This window comes from Pecten maximus, chromosome 10 (assembly GCF_902652985.1).
Source record: "Pecten maximus chromosome 10, xPecMax1.1, whole genome shotgun sequence".
NCBI classification, from domain to species: domain Eukaryota; kingdom Metazoa; phylum Mollusca; class Bivalvia; order Pectinida; family Pectinidae; genus Pecten; species Pecten maximus.
The window spans coordinates 27851419-27863755 of record NC_047024.1 but is presented as its reverse complement, the minus strand read 5'-3'; the positions used below and the strand labels follow the sequence as shown (position 1 = coordinate 27863755).

At 35.4% G+C, this 12337-nt stretch overlaps 1 protein-coding gene across 5 annotated transcripts; it reads left to right on the top strand.

Moving 5' to 3' along the window:
• The first annotated feature begins 476 nt into the window (after window positions 1-476).
• LOC117336226 (carbohydrate sulfotransferase 11-like) lies at window positions 477-11270 on the top strand. Of its 5 annotated transcripts, none has more exons than XM_033896688.1 (4): window positions 477-611; window positions 3696-3921; window positions 6448-6518; window positions 6731-11270. In XM_033896688.1, the coding sequence occupies exons 2-4, from the start codon at window positions 3813-3815 to the stop codon at window positions 7871-7873; spliced, it is 1323 nt and encodes a 440-aa protein (XP_033752579.1). In that variant the 5' UTR covers window positions 477-611; window positions 3696-3812; the 3' UTR covers window positions 7874-11270. The 5 variants fall into 5 exon arrangements, with proteins under 5 accessions (XP_033752579.1, XP_033752580.1, XP_033752577.1 ...); XM_033896689.1 differs by lacking the exon at window positions 477-611 and adding an exon at window positions 675-1415 and having other exon boundaries at window positions 3813-3921; XM_033896686.1 differs by lacking the exon at window positions 477-611 and adding an exon at window positions 675-1415.
• Window positions 11271-12337: the final 1067 nt, after the last annotated feature.

Here is a 12337-nt window from a genome sequence, read left to right as displayed (position 1 = left end):
TCTTTAAGTTGGGTTAAAACAATGTGAAAATTTATCGCCATTTTTGTTCTCTCCATAGGTCTCTCCTGAATACTGTATATGTATTATAGTAATCACGGCAATATTACTCTCATATGAGTTATATTACTCTCATATGAGGTTTTTTTTTTGTACTGGTTCATTGTCTTATTTGTCTTCTTTACGTTGTAAGATACAATAAATGTATTCAAATATCATACGTTGTTGCAGTTTGTTTTTAATTACAACATTGAATGACAATAAGCCGTAAACACCGCGTGTGTGTAAATAATAGTTATCACAGCAAACAGGAATCCAATTCATGACAAATAAGTAGTAGGGGGCGCGTTGTCATTGAGTCCTCCATTCATTATCAAGTGGACGGAGAATATTCTTTTTCATTTATTTATTTTATTTTTCTCATAGAAATATGAAATGAAAAGAGACGAATCATACAGCACCGTTCTGCGTACAAACCGCGAAAAGTTAACTAATGACAATCGGAACACATCGCATCCGTCTGCGAACGTGAGAAAATGACGAGGGTTCCGATTGAACTAATGACTGTTGTCCGTTTGCTGAAAGCCGAGGATGACTTCGCTTATCGAATGTTGGTAAGATTTTAAAGAGTTTTTTAACGTGACTGTGGTTAAAAGGAGATGGATCAAATTCATATGATCAAGTTTACAGGGAGAGAAGTAATTTCCGTGTATTTTCATCGGCATTGATTTTAGTAAACATAACAAATAAAAAGACAGATGTTTTGCTCATATCAATTTGGAAAAGGCATTCGTTAGATTTGATAATAGTATTCAGCAGAGGTGTAATAGATACAATTGTAAGGCGTAAGACTCGGAGATGGCGGGTTCGCCAAACACTTTTGCCAAAATTCCCCATTATCTTATCCTTTATTAACGTCAGCGAATAACTAATTTTGAGTGAAAACGTTCTATGCATGCATCAAGAATAACATGTTTTCACCTGATGATGTCGGCAATTGCGCTCGGCAGTACCCCCTAAGGCAGATATGGCGTTCCATACCCGTTGTCAATAACTACAAGTTTTTGAACACTTTATTACCATGGCCTTCGGTGTTTATCTTGTTGTAAATATCCAGTATATAGACTAGTGGAATTTTCCAATTAATAAAATATTGACCAATACCAGGTACACATCAGCACAAGCCGTCATATCAATTTAATTCTAAAATCAACGTAGCATGTCCCAGGCAGTGGAGAGCTTCACTAAGCTAATTTGCACGATCAAATATGTACACACTTACTCCGTATAGTAGTTTAAACCTTTCCATTGTGTGAATGATACCTGTACATGATACATGTATATGCCATAAGGAAAGGAATGTGCGGCTTGGAAATTAAAACTTTCTATGGAAGATATGACCAACTTTCGTAATAAAAGTAAGTATTGTTAACGACATTCCAGATAAGAAGTTATTTAATGTGAAATGTGATTATGGAAATAATTTCACTTTTGATAAAATTATTTTAATTGTGCGTCAAGTACTGTACCTGTGCTCATATGGTATGTAATTCGGCAGAATTTTTTTAATTGTACGTGTGACCCCTAGCATCCGTGAGTAAGCCTAAAGCATCTTTACACCTGTGTCGATATCGTGGAGTTTGTACTGTATTGTAGGTCGATCACATACCTTTTCCTTTACCATGAACTACAAAACGGTAAAAGTTGATGTAACAACAAAGTTAAAGCGAGCTGAACTCGTAATAACCAGATGCTATTTTTAGTGTAGATGATCGGCTTTCATGATTTTGAGTATTGTAATGCAAGTCATGAAGATGTATCTTTTATATATTATCATTTATATGAAAAAGGACGGTATAAGGCGTTTAGTGTATGTCAATTGTCTGTTTGTAAAATAATGCTTAACTGATAAAAAGTTTAAGTTAGGATATCAAAGAAGAACATGATTAGAAAATGATATAAATTTTCAGGTTAACGGTTTAACTTTTTAACATCAACTTTTGAGTTCATTAATTTTGCTTTAAAGCCCCATAAACCCTAAGAAATATATATAAATGTTTATATTTTGTCTTCTTTACAGTTTTCAGTCTTAATTTATGCCTAAAAAAATATCCAGAATCCAAATTTGGAAGAAAGTATATGTGAAATTCCCAAAAATAATAACTGGGTCCGACGGACCAAGTTTCTATGCAAATTTGTCTCACAATGCAACGGGCGGGCTATCAGCTAAATGTTGGAACGCCGAAATTGGCCTCTGACTGGGTCGTTGTACACGAATGTAGTACACATTGAAATTTTAGGACTGTTACTAAATATTTTTCATGACCTATCTGTTGCAGATATGTGCTGAATTCTAACACAGATTTGTAGTGCAATATCCATTTTAGTGGTAGAATTTTGTTTTGACACCATTTCCATGTTTGTTTGTGTGGCAGGACACAGGGAGTTATAAGGCGTGAGTAGAAATATTTGGCAATTTTCCGGATTTTTCCTTAATATAATGGGGTGGTGACACTTAAATATAAATATCTTTCTTAAATGCAGGTCATGAGGTACTTTCTAGCTCACTGTAGTTTCAACTTGAATAGTTCTACAACGTGATATGAAAATCAGAATTTTTTTTTGCAAAATTTGGTAATAGTTTAATTTTAGTTTTTCTTCGATAGAACATTGTGGTCTGAGGCCAGTTGTGGGCCTGCCAAAACAGAGATTGATTCTGCAAAAAAGAATCATAAAAAGGAAAAGAATCGGCAAAACCCTAGGATTTTCTTGGGAAAATAATTGATTCATTAGCATGAGAAGAAAAAGGAATAGACTCGAATTCAGATTTTGCCGGACGTCTTTTGGATTGCTAGTTAGCTTTTTCTGTATTCCTCGAATATTGTCAACTTCACCAATCTGAATTTTATTTTAAGGTTAAAGATGTATTGTTTGTTTATATTGATCAGTTATTACGAGAATATTTTGCTAATATGTTCAATTGAACACGCAAGTTCACATGTACTCGATATGTTATAACAACGGCCATGTGTGTTGTTTATATGTAGTGTACGTTGTTGTAGCCTCGTTCTCATCTTCATGACTAATCTCGCGATAAAAATGAACGCGACGAGTTACTAGTCAAACGGTCATTATAATGTTAGGAGAGCGTGAATGAGCATCTTGGATTGCCATTAAAACATATGTACAACTATAATTTTAAGTTATTTGGGAGTGTGCGGCCTTAAGGCATTTCTCTTTTGAACATTAACTTTTGAGTTCAGTATCTTAAGTTAAGAGGTTTTTACTTTTTAACATTAGCTTTCAGTAATATATGTTTGGCGGGGGTGGGGGGAAGAGGGGGGGGGGGGGGGGGGGGGGGGGGGGGGGGGGGGCTTAAACATTTTTCATTAACATTTGAGTTCAGTATTTGAAGTTAGGGGATTTAATTTTTTCAACTTTCAACTTCAAATTAATCTGGCATGGTTAATTCCGAATATTGCGAATGTTTTTACAATCATTATTATTTACCTTAACCTAACGATACGGCGAGACGAAGTCTTTACCATACTTAATACTAAGATTGATAAGAAACAGATATGGCACATTTAATGTTTATCTATGCTCTATTCATGAACAACTAGGCACATACCATCTTCTATATCGCCCTTAGAGATCTAAAATGATCAAGTATTAATATATATACCTTTCCTTTTCAGGCGAACAAAATGCATGCAACTGATTTTCTTTAAAAGGTTAATTTTTAAAGACACTTTTATACAAATATCCTGAATGATACCCCGTTGTGATTCTTGGATCTTTATAACTCCGTCCAGATGTCTATTGGGAGAATCCTTCTCTTCATTTGTGCCTGTGGCATGGTGTTGGTCCTCCAGGGCATACTCAGCATTCTCTACGAAGACAGGAATAAGGCGGCCTTGGAAAGTGAGTACTTTACACGCAATTCTACGAAGAAGAAAAAGTAAAAAGAAGAACGCACATGGAAATAAAAAATTCCTAATCAATAATATGATTTCAACTTACATAAATATACAGTTCATAAAATACAGTTGATAAAGACTTATGAGACACTTTTAAATTATATACAAATTAATTACATACAACAAGTTTGATCAATTAGATCAATTAATCTACAGCTATATGTATCAATTTGTGAGCCTTTGCTTTCGGTCATTATCATAGTTATATCAACCTTGCAGCAATGATATTTGCCAGGGGCGTTAATAGTATATTGGTCTATTTCTATAGTAGTTTGATCATTCCCTCGATAGGAAATCATAGTTAAGTACAAATGCACTGTATCAGTGTGTTCAGCAAATCTATCACGGTTAACCGAGATTACGGTTCGATTCGGTTTGGTCCTGAATAAGTAGGTCAGCAAAAGTGTGTTTAATGTGTGTCAAAATCTCGATCGATACAGGCATCTTTAAGTGCAACTGCAGTGATAAGTACGACAGTATTCTGACAAAGACAACTTCTACTTAAAGTTCCTCGTAGCAGACGGCCTTGTGAACAAGACAGTAACCCTATAGGAAATATGTAGATTTACGACTTCTTTACGGCACAAAGTTTAAAACTCACAATAGCAGGATAATTTCCATCAGTAACACTATTGTATACATGTATATACTTGTTATTGTTATACAATTGCTATGACGAACTGTTACTGACAAGCGTATCTAAAACGCTTATCTACTAAAAAATCTAAAGTGAATACGTATACTTGACATTCTTTATGAAGTTCAGCTACGATTGTAATACTTTCTGTGACTTTCATATCAACTATCTGTACCAAAATTAAATTCCTAAAATCCGTGTTCAATTCGCAAATTGACCCCGTACAGCTATCACTTCTCTACCATTCTGGCTGCCACTGATTGAACTTGTGACGTTACAGCTTAGCAATAGACCAACAGGTGCAAATCAATTAAATTCATTTATTACTTTAAACTTTAATGGTTTATCAGTACACATATGTTAACATAAAATACATATACACGGTACCTTAAAAACACACACAGACCTCACATATACACACACAGACCTCACATACACACATAGACCTCACATACACACATAGACCTCACATACACACAGACATCACATACACACACAGACTTCACATACACACACAGACCTCACATACACACACAGACCTCACATACACACACATAGACCTCACATACACACATAGACCTCACATACACACACATACCTCACATACACACACAGACCTCACATACACACACACAGACCTCACATACACACACAAACCTCACATACACACATACCTCACATACACACACAGACCTCACATACACACACAGACCTCACATACACACATATACCTCACATACACACACATACCTCACATACACACACATACCTCACATACTCACACATACCTCACATACACACACAGACCTCACATACACATACCTCACACACACACACATACCTCACATACACACACATACCTCACGTACACACACATACATCACATACACACACATACCTCACATACTCACACATACCTCACATACACACACAGACCTCACGTACACATACCTCACATACACACATACACACACATATCTCACATACTCGCACATACCTCACATACACATACATACCTCACATACACACACATACCTCACATACACACACATACCTCATATATACACATACCTCACATACACACACAGACATTACATACACACAAACCTCACATACACACAGATTGATTTCGAAGGCTACATGTACCTGTTTATTATATTATCCTTGCAACAGCCAGGGTCATATGAAGATGGGCGTCAAAACTGACACCAACAGAAGAAAGCACTGAAAGTGATATTCGATATCAGGGTAAATAATTACAACCTTGTCAATTTTTGTGCAGTTCATTACGTATTTAGTAATGTATTTAGTAGGCAGTTACAGTACTGTTTAACGTTGATCTGTATATATAAGTTTGCGTAATTAAGCTGAGATTTACTCTTGAGAGATATACCTGGTAATTTGGTGTTTGGTCTTAATTGACCAGTTAGTCAGTTGGTACAGTGGAGTTTCTCTCATACGCATGCCTCTGTGACTCTATCGCTTTCTGACCAGAACTAAGCGACGACGTAGGTGGAATAGCAGAATAATATCCAACAATTCTGTATTAACATTCCGATTTCTCTGATTTTATCCCTCGCGTTTTGTTTGTGATAATTTCCCCTATGGTACTTCTACGAATGGTGACATCACGGACACCAGGTAGCCAATCAATGCGTTAAGATAATGCTAGCGAGCCAATCAAAGTAAACATATTATTTATATCCATCTACAAGCCCCAAATGTGGCTAGTTCAACCACCCATTATACCAGAATGGTGCCAAAAATATAGTTTTTAAATTGTTGTTGTTGTTGTTGCTGCTGCTGAATAAAATATTTTCTTTACAATTCCAGCTAACAACCCAGACCTTTTTGTCGACGTGGAGGAACATGGCTCGTCTAACTGTGTGTGTAAAGAAACCAAGGTAATTGTGATTTGTTTTATTTATCGAGCACAATCGGTTATCATGCTATGTCAATAGAAGCACTGTGTTAAATTAACATGTGTTACAACAAAGCGATATTCAACGCCTAATTAAGGTCTAAATTACCATTGTTTCAAATCACATTGTCTATACAATGGAGAGTGCGTGTTAAATACTTCATTACAATATAATTTTTTTCGCTTTCGTTACAGTCTTCGAAAACCTTGGATAATACTTTCGTTGATCCAGTGCAATCCCAACGTAGGAAAACAATGTTGACGGAATGTCGATCACTACCTGGGAAAAACTATACTGGAACTTTGTCTGAAATGCAAATGAGAAAACACATGATTTATGACGACAAAGTAAACCTTCTCTTTTGTGATCTTCCGAAAGTTGGATCAACTTTTCTGAAACAAGTTCTCCATATTTTGTATGGCCATAGACATGAGAATGACCCGTTTAGTATAAAAGGTAATGACGCTCACACCATACCTTTTAAAACATTCCAGAAAATACCGTACGATCAGGCACTGGTGATATTAATGCGCTCAACAAAGTTCATGTTTGTCCGACATCCTTACACTCGAATGCTTTCAGGATATGTTGATAAAATCTTCACCAATAATTACATTTTCTGGGAAAAGACCGGTAAAATCATATTGAAGCATCACCGTCCAAATGCTTCAACAAAATCCAAAGAATGTGGCCATGACAGTACTTTCCCCGAGTTTATCAAACACGTGATCTCATCGGAAACATCCGGAAATTTCAGGGATCCCCATTGGTATCCTATGTATGATGCATGTCGTCCTTGTAACATTCAATATGATGTCATTGGGAAAATAGAGTCTTTCAAAGAGGATCTTGAGAAATTTCTTAAAAGTCAACACCTTGATGAAATCGTTGACATTTCGAAAATGAATAAAGGAAATGAAAACGAGGCTATTTCTCTGACGGTTGACAGGGCATATGATGTTGTGTTACAGAGACCGAAGTGTATATCTCTGCCGCAGGCGTTAGAACGTGCCTGGAAGGTTCTACAAATAAGAGGGGTGTTGAGTCAGTTGGCCGATTTTCCTTACGATATGATGAAAAAAAATCCAAATATAAAAAAATCCAGTTTTCTAGACGTCATTGTTAAGGAGATCGAACGGTTTCCTTTGACGAAATCAGACAAAGAATTATCACGAAAACAAGCTATTGTTAAAGCATTTGAATCTGTGCCGTCCAGAGATTTAGAAAGGTTTAATTCGATATTTCATCCTGATTTCTCTATATTTGGATACAAGAAAATCACAGGAACGAAACATAACAAATTTTCAAACTGGGAGCCATTTAAGTTAAAACTATGAATCAATATTTACATATACCATGCAATTACTGATAGTACATTGATCGTCTGGTTCCAAAAGGAAAAAAAATATCCATCGTATCAATTAACTATACAGAATCTTTACCCTATTTGCCCTTTGTTACAAATTCACCAAACTGGAATAGCATTTTTTATGGTATTACCTTGCTTATGAACCTTAATGATTCAATGACGCCGTGCTGCAACAATGTTTTTCTGATGCAGATTTATATGAAAGATTTTCAAACAAAGATATAATGTCATTTTATAAAGTATAAATATTTTATGTTTATTTGTTTCGTGGCATTTTGCTTATGAGCCCCAAGCCATGTTTATGTTCTAATTTCAATCTTGACTTCCTAAGAACTACACAACATCACTGATAAAGGGTGTGGAGATGTGTGAGGTGAGGGCGTTACTCTCAGTTGGTATGAGCCAGAGATATACGATTTGTGTAAATTTAATTACCATAACTTTTCTTTCAGCAATCTGAAATTAAAAAAAAAATGTTCGTATACTTTTTTGATATGCAGTCATGTATGTAAATGACACGTTTGTTCGTACCGAACCAATTATATATATCATCAACACATCCTAAACAACGGAAGAAGAACTTTTAAGTTGCATATTTAAATCAGGAGATCTGCTTTTTTATAAAACATTATTCCGGGAAAAGAGAGTTGAATGAGCTGACAATATTGCTATGGAATGTTTAAAAGAAAAACGAGCATAAGGGGAAATCTGTTTTGCATTTAAATATTAAAAGTGAACTAAGATGAAATGTTTATGCTTAGTTTCATTAGTACACAGGGACTGACACAAACAATAAAATCCAGCTAAACTGAAATTTCAACTTTCAAAATGGCCGCCATGTTCCCAGATAACCATAAATATTAAATATTCTTGCAACTGCTAAAATAATTTTCTGACAAGAACGCTACATGATAGATTGTATGTTAGGCTACACATTAAACCCCTAATCTGGAATCTAATATGGCTTCCTCGTCCTAGAATCTGATTGGCCATGTCAGTGTTGGTCTACATACCCATGGTTCTCTGTCCAGTAGGACACTAGTAATAATAAACCTTTATAAGATAAATGGTGTCGGAGCTGTCATGCTGGATCCAAATAACACTGTTGATTTGACATCACACAATGTTCCTTGAGTAACGACAGATCCAGATCTCGTAGTCACTATCATCACTGAGGTGCTCACCGAAGCAACCAGCTGCCAGTGATATTTGGTAGGTGCCACATGATATTGTCCTAAGGTATTCCATGTCTAACTTTGGAAAGTCACAATTATCCGCAGTCGAACATTGTTTGATAAATAGTTACTTTGCCCTTAAGGTGTTGTGTACACTGAGGCGCTTTCATTTTGTCAGCCAGCATTCTATCATTTTCATCTCGCTCTGGTATTTTTTACATATATGGATCAACGGATTCCAATGAGACAAACTGTTGATGTATGTAAATGCCACGTTTGTTCGTACCGAACCAATTATATAATTATATCATCAACACATCCTAAACAACGGAAGAAGAACTTTTATGTTGCATATTTAAATCCGGAGATCTGGTTTTTTATAAAACATTATTCCGGGGAAAGAGAGTTGCATGAGTTGACAATATTGCTATGGAATGTTTAAAAGAAAAACGAGCATAAGGGGAAAATCTGTTGAAAAACAACCGTTGCTTGAATCGTATGCGATATGACTCAATCATTCATCTGGATGTAGTTATGGATCTATCAATATTACCTGTAGGACGTCATGTTGAATCTGTCCAGGTTTTAGTCAAGACGGCATCTTTGTTGTCAAAGCTTGTGATTCTAAATCTAGCAAAACATCCCTAAACCCTCGATCAACAACGACATTGTCATCTTTCTCCAGCCATGAGATACCATCTATGATGACTTTTGTAATCTTCGCATCAATATCGCTTCCGAAAAAATCCTGCTGTTTCAAGAGAATGTAACCATTAGGCAGGGTTATGCTTATATTATATGAATTTCAAATAGTTCCGCTTCTTCTGGCCACAGTAGAAGGTTCTCTTGAACTTTGTGATCAGAATTCAGGAAGAAAGATATATGTACCGTCAAGTATGACAGTCGCCCGCTATTCAAGTCTATGGAGCAATGGTAAAATAGTTATGTCTAACTATGGAATGAAATGTTTTAGATATAATGGAAATCGACATGTTTGAAAGAGTTGTACACTGAGAACCTAGGAATAAAGAAGGACCTCTACATTAACAGCAAATGCGGCATCTCCAAAATATCATTGATGTTTCCTTTGATCTGGAAGGAAGTCGGGAAGTAAACAGTTTTCATTCATCAATTCGAATTTCAATGTTAGAGTTAAGATATTTCCATATGAGTTGAGGTAAACAAATACGTTAGGACCAAGGGCACCGCAGTTGGTGACGAAAGATGAGTTAGTGTTTTGTGCGCTTTGGCAAATGATTGAGTTTTGATTGAAAATATATTCATACATAGTGTGTATTTGGCGCGTGAATAATGGCCATAACATATACCTCCTATTTCCGTCATATATCTTCATGTTGTGGCTTTCATTTGTGATAATCTTTTAATCAATTTTCACACATGTCTATCTTTTGATCATCAGTTAAGTTATTGCCATCCGCTATTAAAACATCAAACAACCAATTGTGCTCGAGAAGTCAGATTTCTCAGTTTTAACGTCTCTCCTAAAAGCAACTTCACAATGCGCACCTACACACTTATCTCTCATTGCATTAGGTATAAAATTAATGCCAACATTAGACATATAAGCGTGTTAAGAAGAATGTTTTCGAGAAAATGGTTAAACTGCGGAGTTTGGCGCTATTTTGAAAAATCTGCATATTTTCCCTCAAACTCTGGCGGTTTAACTATTCAGTTCTTCAAAGTATCGAATAAAAGCATGTTTGACGATTGAAATTCCACCCTCTTGGCTATTATTGTTTCGTATTATGCACAGTCGCCATTTGCATTTCGAGGTTAATCGATGATTATACAAATGCTCGCATTACCTACATGGTTGTTTTGTGCAATATGTCTGATCAAAATTAGCTTTCTTTGTTCTCCTGAAACTTTTATTTTACTCATTTTGCCGAAATCAAAAGCAAGACCCATGGATAGCAAGGATACATATTAACAATTGATTAAGTTACTTCTGTTCCATGGCACCTGAGTAGTGATTTATAGATATCATTGGGCTCGGTTTGCGGGATCGAGTTGTCTGCCCTTAGAACGGGCTCGGGTAAACAAGTCGAGTCCAATGATCGTCGCCGCAAAAAAGGTAACGATTTGACATGAAATCACCTAAAAATTATATTGATTTTTTTGTTTTTTAAACCATATTGGTTTGCGTGTTGTATGTGTAAAAAAAAAAAAGGTCACCAAATTAAAGCATAAATCTCGAGTTATTTGCAGAAAACTAAAAAAGTCACGCTTGGGTGCGGGCGACACAAAATCATCCTCTGAAAACTGAAAATCGTCGATTTCCAATGCTAGAATATTTTTCAGAAAAACTTTAACTGGTATAGTTAGCTAATAAAAACAACTAGAATTGCTAGAGAGAAAAATGACTTTAATCAATGGAGCCGTTGAGGAGAAAAACGAATATGACGCAGGCTCGACACGGAATAAACACAAATTCATCCCAGCCATATTTTTTTTTCTTCAGCCACATGGCTAACTATAATTTATATTCATGCTATGATTTCACAGAAGAATTTTCTAGATATCTCAATTCTTAATTTGATTTTACAAAATGTGTGGTTTGCAGGATTTCTGTATACAAAGACAACTATCACAGGTTGTAATTAAAATGCAAAAAACAAATGCTTTCACCAAAAGTATTATTCATACAGAAGGTTTGAAAACGTCAGAAAATTTAATATTTTGTTGAAATCTGTATAACGTTATTTGTATACGTATATATAACTTTTTATTAGCTTACCTGGTTCCAAAAGATCAGGGTGAGCTTATGCCATATTGTTGCATCCGTTGTCTCATTTTACATACATGTATTTCTCTTATCTCGTTTGAAAGGTCTCTTTTTTAAGAGTACTTTTTAATCAAATGGTTTTTGAAGATGCTAGACAGGCTATGCCCTAAATAGGCCGGCTTGACGTTTTTTTCATACGAAATACTGATTAATATTGATTATCGATATGACTTGGAATTAATGAAATGTAAAATCATCAAAATGTAGAATTGGTATTTTAAAAGTTTCTCGGTTTTAATCTTACAGGAGGAGAACTAAAATAGATCATATTGAAGACTATGCAAGAAACAGTGCCAAGGTATTCACTGGATGTTTTCAAAAAAAATTTGCGTGTTTCACGATCAACATTTGAAGTAATATTGGAAAACATTAGCACTATCGGTGATCTTAAGGGTCATCTATATAGCAGAATAATGTTGATTTTCAAACACAAATAAATATCTGCACAAAA

Coding starts and splice junctions, on each gene's coding strand:
- LOC117336226 (XM_033896688.1), top strand. CDS start 3,813: ATGTCTATTGGGAGAATCCTTCTCTTCATTTGTGCCTGTGGCATGGTG. Junction 3,922..6,447: donor GAATAAGGCGGCCTTGGAAA/GTGAGTACTTTA, acceptor TTACAATTCCAG/CTAACAACCCAGACCTTTTT. Junction 6,519..6,730: donor GTGTGTGTAAAGAAACCAAG/GTAATTGTGATT, acceptor CTTTCGTTACAG/TCTTCGAAAACCTTGGATAA.